This window comes from Brassica napus, chromosome A4, assembly GCF_020379485.1.
Source record: "Brassica napus cultivar Da-Ae chromosome A4, Da-Ae, whole genome shotgun sequence".
In the NCBI taxonomy this organism is placed as follows: Eukaryota; Viridiplantae; Streptophyta; class Magnoliopsida; order Brassicales; family Brassicaceae; genus Brassica; species Brassica napus.
This window is the reverse complement of record NC_063437.1, coordinates 7,766,883-7,787,049: the sequence shown is the minus strand read 5'-3', so window position 1 is coordinate 7,787,049 and position 20,167 is coordinate 7,766,883. Positions and strand designations below refer to the sequence as shown.

Here is a 20,167-nt window from a genome sequence, read left to right as displayed (position 1 = left end):
ATGGATTATACTGTGGTGAATGCTCCCGGACCTTACACTATACGGATCCAAGGTCAAACCCATCATAGAATTGGCTCGCTAATACCGAGACAAGGCCGTCCCCCCGAATATCTCCAGCTTTATATATTTGATACGGGCAACGAAGTCAGAAACCATTTAAACGCAATGGGCCAAACCTCAACAGAAGGTAATCTTGATGAGACAACCTTGGCGCGCCTCATCGAGATGCTTGACGAACATAACTGTTTAGCGAAGCTTTTCCGACGGGCACGTGACTACTACGAAGGCAGTGGGCAAGAGTTTAATATAAGGTTACTCTCAGATAAAAGGAAAGGTAAGGAATACGATCTCCCAAGTACGAGTGAGGTCGCAGGCCTTATCGTAGGGGATATGTCATCAACAATTGGAGTACGAGATATAGTGGTTCAATTCCAATCTGACACTTTGCAGCAGATACGTGACGACCACCCTCTGTACATGAGCCTCCAATATCTTCTTCTCTTTCCACATGGTGAGTATGGATTTCACCCCGAGATCTCATTACATCTTGAAACAGGCACCTCGAGAACAAGGCAATTCCTGACGATACGCTAGTACTACGCTGCTCAGATACAGACACGTCTTAACCAAGGGATGACATTGGTTAAAGGGGGTCGTCTTCTCCATCAATATGTTGTGGACGTTTTTACGGCAATTGAAGAAGATCGGCTAAGGTGGGCCAGGAATAATCAAGATGTTTTGCTCGATGCTGTTAGCAAGGGTGACAATGATGCTAAAATTATTGGACAAAGATTCATACTGCCGCCAAGTTTACCGACGGGCCTCGATACTTAGTTGAGAAATACCATGATGTGATGTCTATCTACAGAGAATATGGCAATCCGGATTTGTTTATCACCATGACGGCCAATCCTAACTGGAAAGAGATTAAAGAACATCGTGAGATATACGGTGGAGACTCCCCTAATGATAGACCGGACATTGAATGTCGGGTCTTTAAGATGAAGTTAGATCAGTTACTGAAGGATTTCAAAAAGGAACTTTCTTCAAATCATACACAGCAGCTCTCCACAGAATAGAGTTTCAAAAAAGAGGCCTCCCTCATGAACATATTTTATTGTGGTTTGGAAACTCATCCAGAACACCGAGTTCGGAAGAAGTAAATGAGATTATTTCAGCCGAGCTCCCAAACAAAGAAGAAGACCCAGAAGCTTATAATTTAGTGACAAAACACATGATCCATGGTCCATGTGGTGTCATTAATCCGAAGTCGCCGTGTATGGAAAATAATGTGTGCACAAAGAAGTATCCTCGGCCTTATAATAACAGTACTTCGATTGACAAATCAGGGTATGTGTTATATCGTCGCCGCCGGAATGAAAATGAGTCTGTGGTTAAAAATGGGGCACCCCTAAACAACACGTTTGTTGTACCTCATAACGTTAAACTCCTAAAGAAGTATGAGGCTCATATCAATGTGGAATGGTATAATCGTACAAGCGCAGTGAAGTACATATTCAAGTACATAACCAAGGGTGTTGACAGAGCATCCGCAGTTATTGAAAAAGAAAATACGACAACTACCTTTGACACAGTGGATTCAGGAGAACCAAAGGAAAAAGTGATTAAGCAGCGGAATGAGATCCAAGAATACATCGAAGCCCGGTATTTATCAGCTTGTGAGTCCATGTGGCGGACCTTCGCATTTCACATACACAAAAGAAAGTCGTCCGTTGAGAAGCTCATCATTCACTTGGAAGGGGAGCATAACATCACCATTAAAGAAACTGATAACCTCGGCCGCGTAATCCGCAAACAGGTATTGAGAAGACAATGTTTACTGAATGAATGGTATTATGCAGAAGGTCAGCATTTGCACGGACATTAACTTATGTGCAAATACCAGAATATTTCGTATGGAGCAACAATTCCAAAGTCTGGTCTGAACGTAAGAAAGGAAAAACCATTGGGCGAATTGTGGCTGTCCATCCATCTGCAGGTGATCGATACTACCTGAGGATCCTCATCAATAAGATTAAAGGTCCTAGAAGTTATGACGAGCTGAAAACTTTCAACGACGTCAAATACCATGACTTCAAATCGGTTTGCCACGCACGAGACTATTTGGACGATGATGTTGAATGGCTCGAGAGTATGTCGGAGGGTGCTAGAACAGCCACCCCATACCAACTCCGCGATATGTTTGTCACCTTTCTAAACACTTGCTTCGTTGCAAGCCCCAAAGGATTATGTGAGCACTCATGGAAATCAATGAGCGAGGACATACTTCACAAGAGGCAAAGGATCTTAGGCCACACAAATCTGGAACTGGACGATGAGACCTTTGAGCAATACACGTTAATCGAAGTGGAAAAGTTGATGTGCATGCAAGACCGTTCTTTAAACGATATTAAAGAGATGCCTAAGAAACGCTTAGACATGACAGTCAGTACAACTTGCTTACCGCCGAGAAGCGTGCGATTTACAAATCAGTATTAGACTCTGTTGATAAAAAGGATGGAAAACTATTCTTTTTGTACATGGCGCAGGGGGCACAAGAAAAACATTCCTCTATCAAACCATCATATCCAGACTTCGCTCGAGGAAACAAATTGTTCTCCCAGTTGCTTCTTCAGTAATAGCCGCATTGCTACTACCAAACGGAAGAACAGCTCATTCACGCTTTAATATTTCTTTGAAGCTCGACGAAGATAAGCTCTGCAACATCAAACCAGGTACGATGCTCGCTGAACTCATTGAGAAAACGGACCTCATAATCTGGAATGAGACACCTATGACGCACAAACATGCCTTCGAAGCACTTGACAAAACTTTGAAGGACATACTGTCTATCAAAAATCCACACGCAAAGGATCAAACTTTTGGCGGAAAAACTGTTTTGTTAGGTGGTGATTTTAGACAGATCCTTCCGGTAGTTCCACAAGGGAGTAGAGCTGATACTGTCTCAGCTTCGATAAGTCATTCATATCTATGAAATTTCTGCCACAAGTTCCCTTTGAAGACAAATATGCGAGTCAACCAAGACGAAAAAGAGTTCTTTGATTGGCTTCTCAAAGTCGGTGAAGGTCGTCCAGAATCTGAAGAGGACAATGAGGACGATGGCTACCATGAACAAATGATAAACATCGACCCCTCATTGGTCCAAGAGACTAAAGATGAGTCATTAAAGCAAGTTGTCGATGCAGCGTATGGTGATATCAACCAAATAGAGGCCTCCCAAAGTTTCTACACCGATAAAGCTATCCTAACACCCCAAAATGATACAGTCGATGAAATTAATGCGTATACAATCTCCAAAACTGACGGAGAGTCAAAAGACTACTACAATTACGATAGCTTTGAGGTTTCGGAAACTCAATCTAACCAAAACGATACACTATACGCCATTGAGTATCTCAACTCCATGGAGTTTCCAGGATTGCCTTCCCATAAACTCACTCTCCAAGTTGGGGCCCCGATTATGCTTATGCGTAACATAAATCAAACAAAAAGATTATGTAATGGTACCCGTATGATCCTAACCCACATAGGCAAAAGAGTGCTTGAGGAAGATATAATTACTGGCTCCCACATTGGAAATGAAGTTTTTGTAACACCCCGATTTACATAATAAAATATTATGATAATTAAATAGCTCTGATACCAAACTTGTGACACCCGTCACTTTCGAAATAATAAAAATAATTCGATAAATATATAGCTATGATATCTCCATTTATAAATATTTGAAAGTCAACGTCCACGCTGGAAATCCATAATACAAAATAACATCTGAAATATAAAATACGACATAAACCCAAGGTCTGAAATAAGAAATAACATAAACGATAAAAGCCCAAAGGCCTAAAAGCCCGATAACGATAAAAGTAATAGAAGCCCAAAAGCCCACTAGCACCGGTCCGATAATCACTCCTGCTCGTTGGTCTCACCTGAAAGGGGGAAAGGAGGAGGGGTGAGCAACAGGGGAGTTGCCCAGCGAGGTATGGGATGCTAAACCGCACACCACAGACTGAGTTCATAGCACTACTAAAATGTAGGCCTAGCTCTAGCATGAAACAAACACGGTGCCTATTACACCACACAGAACAATCAATATGCGGCTAGAGGACTAGCCGTTACAACTCATGCGCTTATAGTACATAGCTACTCTCTGCACCACGCATCTCCTCATAAGGATATATACATATACTCGCAGCGTCGCTAGTATAGTCTGTCTCTGTACCCCCCGCCCATCGTAGCGTCGAATTCAAACGTCTCTGCACCACGCCCCAAACAGTAGCGTCGAAGCTCAAACGTCTCTGAACTCACGCCCATACCACACCGTAGCGTCGAAGCTCAGACATCTCTGAACTCACGCCCTCATCACATAATCCCTACTCATAACTATGTATATACATATATATAGCAGTTCTTAGCTTCAATCATTTCACACAATCGTTGAATCCTCTATTATCCTAATTCTGGTTAACAATCAATATCAATAATGAACACGCAGGACTCTCAAAGAGACTCGATTCACAGAGACAGATCATGTTTCGAAACTAAATTTTCCATAATGGTAGTACTAAACTAGCTCGGGATTTAACGGAGTAGCCCTCACCTTAGCAACAAGAAGAAGTGGTCTCTATGAACTCCAGATGCTAAAATAGACCCCAAATCTGAAATCAGATCGAAATTCTGAGTCAGAACGCCTTTCGAACGGTTAAAAACGGAACTGGTCAAGGTTTGAGGAAAAGTCAACCCGTTGGTCAAAGGTCAACCCTTGACCAGAAATCGATTTGACATAACCGACCAGTTTACCTTAACCGAACCGAAATTAATTTAAACCGGTAAAACCAGTCAACCAACCGGTTTACCGAGTCACCCGAGTTGACTCGCTGAGTTGACTCGCTGAGTTGACTCGGCCGAGTTGACCGAGTCACTGGCGAGTCACCGACGGTGACAACGATGGCTTACCGGCGGTGACGGCGGACGATGATGAAAACAGAAGGCGGAGCACGGCGTTCCGGTAGTGACGAAGCGGTGGTCCGGCGGCGGATGACGGCGGAGACGATTTCCGGCGGCGGCGCGTGTAACTCACGCGCGCGTAGAGGTGAAACTTCTGGAGGTTCTAGCGGCTTCGTCCGGACTCCGATTGCGGCGTGGTCGGTGGATACGGCTTCGTCTCGACGAGAGGAACACGATGGTGGCTCTGCATGCGCGAGATTCGCAACAGTTAGGAAGTTATGGCCGATGTACTGAACGGACAAAAACAAAGCTTAAGAGGCGGCGGTTTCCGGCGATTCTCAGCTGCGGTTGATGGTGATGACGAGCTTGACAATGTCCTGGCGTGTGGTGGCTCCGGAGAGGACTCCTGGTGGCAGCATGCAATGGTTCCTATCTTTCTTTTTCTCACTCTCTCTCTCTCTCTCACTTTTTCTCTGTAAATTCTGATTTTTATATTTTTTTAGTGCAGGAGGAGAAACTAATGTAGAGGTGAGTATTTATAGGCAAATAATTGTCCTTCAGATAAATGTAAATGACTTAGCCGGCTAACAAACTCCGAGACTGGAATCGGGTCGTTACAGTTTTGATCCCAAGAATAGTCCTTTTGCATGGGGATACACAGTTACCGTTCACTTTATTTCGACGCCAGTTCCCTATCAGATTGTGTTATGCAATGACAATCAACAAAAGCCAGGGCCAAAGCTTAAAAGAGGTTATCATATATCTTCCTAGACCGGTCTTTGCACGGTCAACTGTACATGGCCCTCTCACGTGTAACAAGCATAGCAGGACTAAAAATCATCAAAGGCGAAAACTCACACAAACAAAAAGTGAATAACATAGTCTACAAGGAAATCTACAACCGCCTTAATTCCCATGAGAGTAAGTAAAATTCAAAACTCAGAATTTCATGGAAGGTTTCTAAGTGGTTATCTACTACTAATTCACATCTATCTGTTATGCAGTACTCGAGGCACCACCAGAAAGTCAAAACTAAAACTCTTTCCCTAATGAAAGATACCTCACTACTTACAAGTACGTCTCCCTACTCTACTATCTAATTAATTGACAACAAATACTAATCTATTTTCACTGATTTATTTAAAAATAAATTTCAGGTTCCCCAACACGGAAACTCCTTCCCTTCCATCACCCTTTTCGTCAAAAGTCCACCATCTTATTTATGTTTTTTCTTCTATGTTTTAAGACATTAACATCTGCTCTCAATAATGATAAGAACAATTTTGCTTCTACACATAATTTATAACAAACTTAAATTTTAAAGAGATTAAGGTTTTTTTTTGTTTGATTATCAAAACATTATATTTTTCAAACAAACTGATGTGTAAATTAATTTTTACCGACAATTTAACATACACTGTTTCATTAAAAATGATGTATTGCAAATAATATCATACAAAATAACCCGGGCGTAGCCCGGGACCGCCTCTAGTAGGTGTAATAAAATATACATAATGTTCGTTATATTTGAAGAAAAAAAATAAGGAAGAGAGGAAAAACGATTATTTTGAAATTTTTTTTTTCTTTTTCAAAATTGATTTAATTGCATATGAAGAAATAAACAAGAATTGAAAATATTTTCTTAATATTTGGTAATTGTATATCTAAAGTTTTGGAGATTTGTTCATGTTCATTTGTAAAATTACAATTTCTACCACGCGTAAATATAAATTGATTGGTTTGAAGGCATATTCTACTAAGTGTAGACTTTTGAATTATTTCTAAATTACGTATTCAGATTATTTTAGAGTAATTGGTTAACAGTAGAAGATGCATTCAACTAAAATACAGAGAACGTTGAGAACGGAAGATATCATATTCCTTAAATGTATAATATAACATGAAAGCTTGATTACGGATCTCTAATCAACGCAGATTGCCTTGCAAACCGTGGAATACAATTAGTGTGTGTTTGTTTGCGTTAGCACTAAACAGTTTTTGTTTGCGGTAAATATCGTCCTAGATCTTTATATTCCAAGATTAACATTGTCCTTGGGCGAGCGTCTAGAAGATGAGAAGAAATGCAATAATAAGATGTTGAGCCGATCTGTATGAAAAGATCCATTCGTTGATTTGTTCTTGATGAAGAAGGAAAAGGCAGCACTGAAGAAGAAAATATGGTGACGGAGTTCAACAATTCTACCAGGGCATGTTGGTTCATCTGTGAGAATCTACAATGGCAATACACATGTGCATTGTAAGATCACAGAGGGTAAAATTGAGCATAAATTTGGAGGGTTTGCGTTTGCAAGAAAAGTGGCAAGGCATCCTAGAGCAAAGTAAGGTTTTGAACATGAATAAATTAGCTGAGGGGATTGCTGGAAGAGATACCAAAAACGAAACAATAAAGTCAGATAGGTAGAACTCATTTGAGCTTAGAAATGTTTCAATTTCGTTATCGACTCTGAAGTGTGCAAGTGCTTAGGGAAAAAATGAATTACATCCACAGTCTGTACAAAGCTTATATACATCTGAATACAATTGTTTAACTTAACCGGTTCCTAACGATCACCAGAGAAAAACCGGATATGATACTTCAATATTCCCAAATAGCGATTCTGACTGAATTTTCATCCAAGCCTCAAAAGTTGGAAGATGCACACAGCCAGCCAATTCATACTTAGGAAATACATCGGCTCCGTTGATCATCTACTAGTCACCATTAAAACTTAAACATGGAACAAAAAGATGAGTTAAAGAATCAGAAAAGCAACGCCCTCCATAAAGAGTACCTTTTTCCACGGTGAGGGTTGAAGGGAGCCCTTTTTTCTCCATAACGGATCAGAGGTTGAGGCACCAAATAGTTAATGTCTTTTGTCGAGAACCATAAGAGCATTTTGCAATAGTTGTCTTGCTTTCCTATCTGCACTACACCCAGAGGCTTCCATTTCCCTGAATATTTCTGGAACCTGCGATTTTAACCACCAATTCTTGACAATCTACTCAGTGTGGTGGTCGAACACGCAATTCAAAAGCACTAGAAAGGCAGGAACTACATACCTTTTCATACTTCTTTGCTCGAGTGAATGCTTTCATAAGTGTACTATAGGTAACCACATCGGGAGTGAATCCCTTCACAAGACAAACTCAACCAGTTGAGCATATTATTTAACGAGAAAGGTACTACTAGTTGAATGGACGGTAGACGAATTAGATATAATACATACACTTTCTTTAATATGGTGATAAATAGATAGAGCTTCCATGTGCTTCCCAGCATTTCCAAACGCATTGATCAAAACATTCAGCATAATCAAATTTGGTTCAGTGCCCTCCTTCTCCATCATCTTTAGCACTTTTACGGTCTGTTTGCATAGTCCCTGCGTATGTATTCGTATTCGATCATGACTTGAGTTTCAGGTCATCAAACCGAGAACAAGAAAGATAAGGAAAACAAACCTGTTGAGCATATGCATCAGCCAAAGTACAAAAGATATTAGCTGAAGGAGCGACACCTTCCGACTTGAGTCTACCCACAAGTTCCTCGGGGTCCTGGAAACTCCCAAACTGTCCAACAATCTCAACTAAAGCTGCATAGATAGCTCTCGTATCTCTTCTATCTTCTTTACACTTTATGGACTCAAAACTTTTACTTATCATGTTCCAGCTCCCTTTCTCTCCCAACCGCGCTATAAGCTTCACAAACATCCTAGGGTCAGGATAAAGCCCCTGATCCTGCATCATCGTGAACAGCTCAAGCGCCTTATCGACCGCACCGTGGTGACAATGCCACCGTATAAGCGAGTTCCAAGTACTAATATTCGGCTTAAAATCATGAGAACTCTGCATTTTCCGCAAGACCTGTAACGCTTCATCTAACTCTCCGTACTTACCAAACGTATCGATGATGCTGTTGTATAACTCCACATCCATAGGCAAACCAATCTCGCAAATCTCTTCGATAATCCCTAACGCTTTCTTCCACATCCCATTGTCTCTGTAAATACGTATGATCTTCCCATAGACAAAAGAAGTCAAAGGAAACTTCCTCTTCTTCATCTCATTAACCACACGCCACGATTCCTCCAATCTCCCAGCGCTAACGTAATAGTTCAAGAGAACCTCACACGTTTCTTGATTCTTCTCAACGTTTTCAAGTTGCATGTGATCCAAAACCCTAAGAGCTAACGCGAGCTGGCCTTTTCTCAAGTAGCCGCCGAGCAAGGCGTTGTGGAACCTCAGGGGGTAGCTTCCATGGAGACCGGATCGAATCACTTCTTGGAAAAGAGCATCGGCTTCGAGAGTCCTCCCGAGAGCAGAGAGAGTTTCGATCAAAGTAACGTAGGAAAGAGGATCGGGTTGGGAGCCGAGCGAATCCAATTTGGCCAGGAGAGACATCGCTTCGTCGATTCCGCCTGTTCTGCAGCGATAGCGAATCCGACGATTGTACGTTGAAATCGACAGTTCCTCGGTGACTATTTGGCGCGAAACTGGGTGGTTAGAGCAGCCATTGACGGGTCGCCGCCGCGAGTATCTGGTCGGAAGTGGAGATCCGTACGTACGCAGAGACATCATCATACTTGGTGAGCACAGTAGGCTCTACCCATCTATGGCGAGAAGGGAAGAAGCAAACGGAGAGGACATGCTTTTAGCTAATGGTTTCGAAGCGAATGCATATATCTTATCCGCTTCTCAGCAAAATTTCATTACTCCTTGATTCTAAAATAATTCCAGCTTTTTTCTCCAAACCTTTAAACACCTCTCTCTGACACCAAATCACTTTTGCTTTGGAGGAGCTTATTGAATTAAAATTTGGGGAATTTCAGTTTTATCACACAAAATACCACTTTTCAATTTATGTATATAACTATTTTTATAAATACTTTAAATTTGTGATAAAAAAATATTAAATTAAATCTCTTAAATCATTTATAAATATTTAAGAATAATTTATAAAACAGTTATAACAGTTTATAAATTCAAATACTAAATCCTAAACAAAAATTATTGATTCTAAACCTAAAAGTCAAAGTATAATTTTGATTGATTGTATTTTTTAAAAGTGGTAGTCAACTTAGTGTATTTTAATCAATTTCTCTTTTAAGAGATTTTTTATTTTTTCCCCAAATTTTTCTTTATTAAATGGGCTTTTTGCAAAATTGACCTATAACTTAAAGTCAAACACAAAACTAACCTCCTTTTTTTTTGAAAATTGATTTTGCCCCATTCACCCCACAAGTTCATATAATTTACGAAAATGCCATCAATTTTTTTTTTTTTTTCGAAAATGACATCTTTACTCTCTCACCTTCATCATCTTCAAGTAATTACAAGATTGACATTGTCATCAATACCACAACCACCATGAACAACCAATTTGAAGCTCTTAATGCTCTCAAAATCGATTTATCCTTCTTCTTTTTCCATTCTTGTGAACTAAACACAACATATCTCTCACTTTCTCTCCACAATGAGCTAAAAAAACCCAAATTTTTGATTCTAAAAATTTTATGGTTCATAGAGTCATTGAAGCTAACGATTCTGGGTGGGTGACTTTCGTTTGTGATTCTGTGTGCTTGGAGAAGCCTTATGTATGCTAAGGAACTTATCTCACCAATTTAAGGTATGATATCGAGTTTTTTTCCAGATCTGTTCGTCAGACGACTTATTTGGGAAGTCGTCTGGCTGTAGATGACTTACCTGGAAGTCGTCTGACTGTAGACGACTTACCTGGAAGTCGTCTGGTCAACGCAGAGGTTATTTTTGCAATTGACTTTGAAATCTGTAACCTGAGACGTCTGAAAGTTAAGTCGTATACTATTGTTTGGTTTCAAAAAAATTTCCAAAGAACCTAGATGACTTACATTTCAGTCGTCATAGGTTAGTTTTGCATTTGACTGAATAATTTCAGAAGTTTGACTTCCCCAGACGACTTACATTTCAGTCATCTGTCGAAAATTAATATAATAATATTTTTTTAAAAGTAAACGACTTACAATTAAGTAGTCATAGGTTAGTTTTGCAATTGAAAAAAAAAACTTCAAGATTACTAATGTAATCCATCATATAACTTCAATTAAAACCCATTTTCCAATAATCCATGTTAAACCAAAAATAAAAACAACAAAGCCAAATTATATGTTTAACAACTTTACGCAGGAAAAAACAGTTACACGATGAAAAAAAAAACTATGATCGACAATCGAAAGAGAAAAGTCTAGGGTTGCAAAGGAAAAAGATGGAGATATTCGGCGAGTTCCTGGGAGAATTTGGTACGATTTCTATGTAATCTGGAATTAGAAGATGTAAAGCCTTGATTAATCGACTCCATCAAGGTACAAATTAGTATGTATACTCTGTTTAAACATCTAGTTCTATACTCATTTGAGACTAACGGAACCTCTTTTGTATCTACAGTTGATCTTCATCTTGATTGTGTACGAAATCGAGGCATAGAAGAAGAAACAGTAGACATCGAATAAATGAATTGAAGAAACCAGGTCGCATGAGTCTACGGTGATGTTGCCTGTATAGAAAGCACGAGTCATATTGTGATGGAGAGAGTAATTAGAGGAGATCCGTAAACAGCAAAGCACGAAGAGGTTTCCGACATAAAAACAAAAGATAAGTACTCCTTTATTGATATCTGCAACAATTTCCGGTGAGTAGTATGATTTAACTTAGAGATTGTTTAGATAGTTTGAATGTATTATATCATTTGTTTTTGATTGCCTAATGTTACTATAAAAATGTTAAGCTCGGTGAAGTGTGTTAAGTATGTTTGGTCTAATATATTAGATTGCATTTGTTTGATCACCTGAGACTGGTTTTGTAAGATAGATGAGAAAAATTTATGATACTTTTTTAGTATCTGTCGGCCTGATGCTTTAATTTGACTGTACTCTTGATAGACAAGTAGTCATTGATATTTTCATTTTAATTGCTAACCAAATTGTCTGTTTTGGCAATCTTAAGTGCCGTTTTGTACCAATTGTACATCCTATGTATTGTTTTCACTGTTGTAGCAATAAAAAAACTGCTAAATTCCTATTCAACTAATTTGAACACTGATTTATATTAGTAAAATATACATTGAAGTCTTACTAAAACTGAATATATGGTCTGCAAGTCATAGAATTCAGTTATTTGAAACTCTTAAACTAACAGATGGAAGCTCCTCTATTCAAACTGCACATTGAAGCTGACAACAGATCGTTTAAAACACCACAAGGTTAGTAAATTGCTGCTGATGTCAAGCTCGTAGATAGATTGAGTAATAGAATTATGCTCTTAGACACACTGATTAATAGGACATACAACATTGTTCATGTGAATCGTCAGTAGTTTTAGTTATTTGTTTTCTTTAGCTCGATCTCACGATTTATAAATTTGTTTTCTGTTTGGATGATTGTGTTATGACGCGGGTCAAATAATAAAAGCAACAACATTTAAAATAAAAAAACAAATGAAACTGTTTACTTATTTTAAAAAAAAAACAATACGAAGAAAAAGTGCTTAGTTTTGACAATAAATAGAAACTACATAAACGATGCATATCTTGTTTGTAGAAATCTAAAACCTGCATTGGCGAAAATAAGTAAAATAAAATTACTGAATTGTGTCTATTTAGGTGACATAATAGAAAGAAAATATAGTTCATAAAATATTTACCTTGTAAAACAAACTCTTCCAGGTTAGCAAAAACCTCTTTGAAGACAACATTTTTAGTTTTCTTTTGCGGTTTACCATCTTTGTCGACAGCCAGAATTTTCAATCCTTTTTTAGAAGTGACCGTAGATACAGCCACGTAGAGTTGTCCGTGTGAAAATACAGGTCTTGGTAGAAAGATGCCAACTTCGGATATGGATTGACCTTGGCTTTTATTTATTGTAATAGTAAACGCCACTTCCACTGGCAATTGCCTTATGCGCATCTTAAAAGGCAGTCGAGTATCTGATGGTGTTATCAACAATCTAGGAATATCTACCAATTTTCCAACATTTTCTCCAGTTATTATCCTAGCTTGAACCATAAAGTCCATTAGTTGAGTGATATGTATAGTCTCGTGCCGTTCATTAACCCAGCAGAAGGCTCGCAATTTCGCAGAACCATGACATGACAACCAATCTTCAGTCTAAGACTATGGTTAGGTAAACCAGACACCTTAATAGTGTTAAGAAAATCAGGTCCTAGTGCTTCATTGTTGTTCGAACCCTTATCTCTTGGGTCTATACTGTCGGCACTTAAGTAAATCTTCTCATCACCTAAACTCGAAACTCAATCATTAGTACATATATTTTATACATCCAACCAATTGAAAAAAATAAGAACATAGAGTATATAAATCTACTATCCAACCTATCCAGCATGTAGTCATTAGTCATATTGACATCTTTATTGGTCGGACATAGGATAGCTCTCTCTTGAAAAAACTTGGCCTCTTTCTTTTCATGTAGAGAAGCAGTATCACCATAAATGGCTGTGCTGATTGCTTCTATTGGATTTTCGGAGTCTGTTATAAGAAATTCAGATGGAATATTAATCACCGCTTCAACATCATTAGGCTCTGCAAGTTTACCATCCCCAATTTTTAATATACAATCGGAAAAATCCCTAAGATCCGCAGCCTCTTCTGGTGACAAACCATCCGACAACAAACGCATGTTCTTGGTGAGCTTCAGTAGTTTGCAGTGCTCCCAAAGATATGACGAATTCAGAGATGCCAGAACGATCTCAGCCCTAACAGCTCCATTTATAACATGAATAACCTGCCTAAAGTCACCCCCGAAGACAATAACCTTTCCACCAAAAGGCTGGTTTGCATGCTTCCCAACTATATCAGATAAGCTCCTATCCAAAGCTTCAGAACAATGTTTGCCCATCATTGACGCTTGGTCCCATATAATGAGTGATGATTCTTTGACTAAATTAGCTTGATCAGTTCCAGGCTGAATAGTACATGATGAAAACTCGTCTGGATTTAATGGAATACCAAATCTTGAATGAGCAGTCCTACCTCCTGGTAGTAATAAAGAAGCAATGCCACTTGATGCGACGTTAAGAACAATGTCTCCTCGACATCTAATAGCTGCAGAAAGTAACTTCCAGAGAAAAGTTTTTCCAGTGCTTCCTTGATTCACAGCAGCAAGGATCTGATCATAAATTTCCTTTTGCTCATCAGTCATTTTCGGGACATCTCTATCAAGAATCTCTAACAATGTACCTCGATCATAGCTGCGCTCATGTACTACCAAGACATTAAAATATTGAGTGCTTGTCTTTGCAGCTTTGGCTTTGAAGTTAATCTTGGTAGAGATGTGCAGTTACGTCTCAACAGCTTCTCAATCTCTAGTAAAGTATACTTCTTTTTGTCATCGTCGCTCAACACCAATCCTACAAAAAAACAATAGGTACGTATAAGATACATGATACACATTCATATTTCCAGTCTACACATAAGTAAAAAAGCTACACACTCATATCCATAGTAAAAATTCAAACCTGGTCTATTCAAATATTTTCTTCTGTTATGCTCTATATCTTCGGACAAATATTGCCAAGTGTTTTCCCATACGACCTTTGGCAGAAAGAGAGTTTTACTCATAAGCATAATAACAAAAATTTGTCGTAGGTCACTTGCAGAACACTCGTAGCTTCTCCTTACAATATCATCAGTGTACTCCTGATCATCATCTAATAATCCACGAGCAAAGCATGCATCTTTGTATTCAGGATAGAGAACTCCCTCAAAGGTCTTAATGTCATCATAACTTGTAGGCCCTCTGACAATGACTAACAATATGCACAAGAAATAAGCAGCTTCCTGTTCCCAGGAGAGTAATTTATTTTTCCTAAACAGAATCCTCTTTTCCGCTTCTTGAACTTCTTTGACTTCTTGTCAAAGATATAGTAGATAAGAATCTGGGCATAAGTTAGTGTTCTTGCAAACTCGTCGATTTTATACAACTCGAACCATGCCAAGAACATTGTCTTTTCAATGAGCTTCCGACTGATGACTTTTTTCAGCTTATCCTTTCCATTAAATGTAACCACTTGTTTTCCTGGTAGATGAAAACTAAGCTTCTCAACAGCAGTTGATCGATAGTTAATAGGAAATTTGAAGATTCGCCAAGCTGATTCACATGAAGACACATATATGCATATCAGAAACAAACAATTAGAAACGAAAGATATTGATCACATATTAAAATTACGAATGTAATTGTATCAATTACATACCTTCAATCGAAAACATCCTTCAGTTCGTTTCTTTTCTTTTCCATTTTTTCAACAGTAATGTCTTCATTGTCCAACTCGTTAGCAACAATGTGATATGGCGGTTCCACGGCTATAGTCACACGATCTTGCCCCTTATTTATGTTCTTGAATAAGTACTTGATAGATACAGATTGGTTTCACCACTCCACATTAATATGAGCTCGGAAACGTAGAGACAGTTTCTTGTTATATGGAATAACAAACCGATTGTCACATTTGTATCCATTCTTGAGGACAAAGTTCTCTGACTGTTCACGCCTTCTATAAACAGGAAATCTTTCTTTATTAATAGTGGTCTTCTTAACAAATGGATTATGATAAGACTTAGAGCACAAACCATTCTCCATACATGGAGAATTCATATTAGCGCTCCACATGGACCATGAATCATCATATCCTTAATAACTTCATAAAGTTCAGGTTCCTTGAGTTTATCAAGAATCTCCGCAGAAATGATATTGTCAATGTCATCGGTTGTAGGAAACTTGTGCAAAGGATACATGAATAAGAGAATGTGTGCGTATGGTAGACCACGTTTCTGGAACTCGACCGTGTACATAGCTGATAGGAAAAAAAATTATTAGGTTACACCAAATGAAATCAAAATGTGGGAAGCTAAAATATAATTATATTTATAACTTACAGGCACCAGTCTTTCCAAGTAGATTTTTCTTGGTTAAATCATCCATCAGTGAATCAAGTTTCATCTTGAAGATCCTACAAAGAATGTCTGATCTATCTTCTGCCTTTAGCTTTCGAGACTTAACATATCTTGTGATCTCTGGCCATTTCAGATTACAAGTGAAAGTGATGAAAAGATCTGGAAATCCAAAATGCTTACATACGGTCATAACATCCAAGTAAAGATTCTTCATATATCTAGGACTTCATGTGAACGAAGATGGTAACATTAACTACGATCCTTGATCACTCATATCGACCTTTCCTGCATTCTCAGACTCTTTGATAGAGTCATAACTATCAGATTGCGAAGTAGGTTGATTAAATCTCATATAGCGAAGGCGATTATACTCTATAGTAGTATAGGCATCCACCATGAACTGCTGAAACAGTCTTCTCAAATGCAACAAACAATGAGACTCATTCTTGCGTTCATGAAGACGAAAAGCAAAGAACTGTCACATACTGATATTAGGATTCTTCTGTTTCTTTGTAGCTTTTGTTACACCTTTCTTAATACTAAGTCTGAATCCATCTTCTCCATAAGTAAATAACAGAGGATATTGAAGGGCAAGATAAGCAGCATGTATCTTGTTGATTCTAAGCAGGTTTCCTGATTTCTGTTGTAGAACAATATCCCTTTTATCCATATCTAGGTTTAAATCTCCTGGAATGAGTGCATCAGCTTCTGAGGCTGTGGGAGAATTATATGTCCTCCCATCCTTAGATCGGTCACTTACAATCCTCATATGAAAAGAATATTCTGGTGCAATATGAAACCGATCTCTAGCAGTTCTGAACTTTTTGACATATGGATTCACTTCATCCAACATCTTCATCAATTTCTCAATAATGTCTTTCCTCAGACTATCCTTCTTATTGCACTGGAAACCATGTTTACCAGAACTGCAAAAGAATTTATATAAAAACAGAATGATAGTAGACTGACAGTTTATTCCATTGAGATTTAAGGTTTCTAAATATTTGAAGAAAGTACCTCAGACAATTTTCTCTATTCTCAATTTCATTTTCTGTGCCAGCTATGTAAAGCTGTCCAAACTTTGCTTGGCTGTCATTATTAGGAGTTAATCTGCCCATGATAATTTTTACCTTGTAGAACCAACATAGATGGTCTTTTTCCCTTTTGAAAAGATCTCTCTACTTTCCCACCAAGTGAAGTAAATGAAAAAAATCATGTTATAAGGTCTCATATTCTTCTGGAAATGCTTGCTTTCTACATCATCACCCTTCCATCAACTTTTTTAGAACACTTGGTGGTTCTTTTAACAAAGGCAATTGCACTTGACCATTGATATATGATGTTTTATACATCTTGTATATATGCTTTTAAATTAGTTTTCATGTCTTTATCGAGTCTTCCTAGTCCTTTTGGAGTCATTACAGGTCTGGAGTTGCATTGGATGGGAGATGGATCAGCTGGAACAAAAGAGGCAGAAAACAATGCAATTTGGTGGTTTTCACGCAGAACAGTCTTGATGACTGTTCCGGATAGCGGAGCAACCCGAGTGATTGTTCCGAGTGAGTGTTCCAGCGGCAGAGATTTTTTAGGAAACTACAATCATTACGGGATTTGCCCTAATTATCCCTATTTTCTCTCCCAGCCGCCTGTGGCTTTGATATATCATATTTTCTGTTTCTCTTTATCATTCTACGCTATTCTAGACAGAAGAAAACCATTGGAGACTTTTGTGCTTTTGGATTGTAAAGGGAGAAGGCTCCATCTCTCTCACCATAGAGAAGATTATCCTGAACCCTCTTTCTATCTCTTTTATTTACATGAAGTCTTATTCAGAATTGATCTCTGTGTTTTCTCTGTTCATGGCTGAGTAGTCAACTTGCTTATTCTAGGGTGTTCGGGTGTTAGATCCGTGAGTTAAACATAGATAAGTGAAACCATTGATTGTCTTCATTCATAAATGTTCTTAATGCTTGCATTAATCTGGCCGCTTAATGTTAGATCCTAGGTTTAACATGTTCATTAACCGTGTAATAGGTTGCTAGATCTGTTATGAATGAGCCTAGCATCCCTAATCAGCGAAAGTAGATATTAGGGTGTTTGGTGAACCTATCGGACTTGATCTCTATTGCCTGCTGTCGCATCTTGATCCAAACGAGAGTTTAGGTATCAAGATCGATCAGCATAGGGGGCAGTTCCACGACAGTGGGCTGTTCTACTTGAGTGATCCGAGTTCTAGACTTGCTCTTAATTAAACTTGAATAATTATTTGGCTCACACTTGCTTAACACCCGACCAAACCACCCTAGGCTAGCATTTTAATCATCTGAAATCTTTAATTAATCTTTTTACTTGCTTGTTACGAAATCAACTTTAAAACCCCCATATTGTTTTAGCTTGATATTGATCCCATAAAGATAAAGTGTAATAGTTGGTCTCTGTGGATTCGATCCTAAAGTGCTACATCGACATACCATTCGATTGTGGTAGTGTGCACATTAGGTTATTTGGTGTGCGTATACACGTAATATCAACCATGCATACAACATAGTCAAAATGTAGGAATCTTAGCATTCCGGTGTTTGTTCAAACGTTCTCCATACCACATCATTGCACCACAATGTGTACATGTGTATATTGGATCACCTTCATCAGTATATTCTGAATTTAAAACATCAGCAAGCACATTAGGCACATACTGATAAAAACAAACACTTAATAAAAATTAGTTAAAAAAGACAATACCATCTTTGTTTTGTCCTTTTTAGCTGCTGTAGATTTTTCTGTATTAATTAAATAATATTCAAAAGATGGAAGATCAACATCAGTTTCGTTCTCTGAATCAGTAGTATCTAGAGAGCTACAGTCGAATTCTAGTTCACAAGCGTCATTTATATTTACTGAAAACCAAACGAAAAAAGCTTAGATATAAATATTAGCATAGAAATGAATGATTACAAATAAGAAGAAGAAAATCAGACAAGAGCCCTCCAAATTCAGTATCTGGAAAAATTGTTGATGTTGGTGATTCTTGATTTTCAGTACCCAAAGACAAGTCAATATTTGTAATATCTTTCAAAACATCTGATATCCTCTTTCTTTGTCTCTTATCAGAAAATTTCCTAAATGAGTTCTCATTTCTCTTTTTCTGGATTGATGCTAAAGGCATGAAAAACATGGAAGTCAGGGTTATTTCCAAGGTCGAAATGAAATAAAGCAGGTAATAGTTTTTACTTATATTTTGGATCTGAAACGATCTTGCTGCTTTGATGTAGTTGAAAGTTGTTCTGAACCAACATCTCGGGCTTGATCAATATATAAAAAAATATTTTGATGTTAGGAATAGAATACAGAGCAAAAAAAAAGCTTAAAGTCTATAAGCATTCAGCAAACCATGAACATTACATTTGTTATTTCATTTTCTCTGTTCAAATGATAGAGGAATTGATGTAGGCATCTGTGGCTGCAGGTCTTGAGCTATACAAAAGAGAATAACATAAAGGTGTTATCTACATGAAGGCAAAACCATTAACCATACAAAGTAACATGTAATTGATTATGACTTACATTTTGAGGATGTCAAACAACTGCTCTGTTTTGGCGTGGTCAGGATTTGGTCAGTAGGTGTATCAATTCCTAAAAGGAATGATACACAAAATAGTTGCATGTTAGAACATGTAGCAAACTCCTATATTTAAAAGCAGTAAAATCGAGTTAGATGCTACACTTACCAAGTTGCAATCTCCTTATATTTCTTGGTGTTTGGGGTGATGGCATGCTGACTTGATGATATAACGAATATGTATTACATGGAACAATCCGGTTTTCAATACCCTCAAACAGTCTGTAATATACTGATCGCAATGGAATGTCTGGATTTTTGATGTAATTAGAGCAAAACTGAATTGCATTGCTGAATGTTTTCTTAGACTTTATGGTCTCAGGAGTGATATTGCTATCAGTTCGATCTCCGTTATGATCATATGTTTTTTGCTTCTTCATAATTCGACTTCTTAATACTGTAACTGGTTCACGCTGAGATGTATTTGCTGAATAGGTAGGAGGAAGGAGTCGGTTAAAGTCGTTTATGTTTTGGTTAAAAAATCACAATTTTGATTTTTAATAACCTAAGAATTAGGATTCTAGTTATTTTGAATAATGTAAATATAGGAAGTAAATATATCAGCTAATATTCTGGAATCCAGATTTTATATAATTGATATATCTTTCATAGAATTTTTTTTTATAAAACGTTTAGGGTTG

The 20,167-nt window shown here is 37.9% G+C and overlaps 3 protein-coding genes across 8 annotated transcripts; 2 read left to right on the top strand and 1 right to left on the bottom strand.

Moving 5' to 3' along the window:
* Nucleotides 1–2,995, top strand: LOC106408890. Its single transcript, XM_013849577.2, has 5 exons — nt 1–572; nt 869–1,006; nt 1,141–1,865; nt 1,907–2,449; nt 2,550–2,995. The coding sequence occupies exons 1-5, from the start codon at nt 1–3 to the stop codon at nt 2,993–2,995; spliced, it is 2,424 nt and encodes an 807-aa protein (XP_013705031.1).
* Nucleotides 2,996–3,028: 33 nt separating this feature from the next.
* LOC106408889 lies at nt 3,029–3,631 on the top strand. Its single transcript, XM_013849576.1, has one exon. It carries the CDS (start codon nt 3,029–3,031, stop codon nt 3,629–3,631), a length of 603 nt encoding a protein of 200 aa, XP_013705030.1.
* A 3,765-nt stretch (nt 3,632–7,396) lies between these two features.
* Nucleotides 7,397–9,794, bottom strand: LOC106411342 (putative pentatricopeptide repeat-containing protein At5g36300). Of its 6 annotated transcripts, none has more exons than XR_007338915.1 (5): nt 8,428–9,794; nt 8,196–8,348; nt 8,029–8,100; nt 7,761–7,959; nt 7,397–7,696 (listed from the first exon to the last, which is right to left on the bottom strand). XR_007338915.1 is itself a non-coding variant. In XM_048777347.1 (4 exons), the coding sequence occupies exons 1-4, from the start codon at nt 9,544–9,546 to the stop codon at nt 7,897–7,899; spliced, it is 1,407 nt and encodes a 468-aa protein (XP_048633304.1). In that variant the 5' UTR covers nt 9,547–9,794; the 3' UTR covers nt 7,397–7,896. The 6 variants fall into 6 exon arrangements, 2 of the variants coding, with proteins under 2 accessions (XP_048633304.1, XP_022573565.2); XR_007338914.1 differs by having other exon boundaries at nt 7,397–7,677; XR_002664098.2 differs by having other exon boundaries at nt 7,761–7,937.
* Nucleotides 9,795–20,167: the final 10,373 nt, after the last annotated feature.

Bases quoted from the DNA above. Each gene is read 5' to 3' on its own strand.
- LOC106408890 (XM_013849577.2), top strand. From the start codon at position 1: ATGGATTATACTGTGGTGAATGCTCCCGGACCTTACACTATACGGATC. The intron at 1,007-1,140 runs GTTAGATCAGTT...AAACTCATCCAG, and splicing joins TGTCGGGTCTTTAAGATGAA to AACACCGAGTTCGGAAGAAG. The intron at 2,450-2,549 runs GTACAACTTGCT...TACATGGCGCAG, and splicing joins ACGCTTAGACATGACAGTCA to GGGGCACAAGAAAAACATTC.
- LOC106408889 (XM_013849576.1), top strand. From the start codon at position 3,029: ATGCGAGTCAACCAAGACGAAAAAGAGTTCTTTGATTGGCTTCTCAAA.
- LOC106411342 (XM_022717844.2), bottom strand. From the start codon at position 9,546: ATGATGATGTCTCTGCGTACGTACGGATCTCCACTTCCGACCAGATAC. The intron at 8,349-8,427 runs GTTTGTTTTCCT...ATACATACGCAG, and splicing joins CTGATGCATATGCTCAACAG to GGACTATGCAAACAGACCGT. The intron at 8,101-8,195 runs GTATGTATTATA...TGTCTTGTGAAG, and splicing joins ATCACCATATTAAAGAAAGT to GGATTCACTCCCGATGTGGT.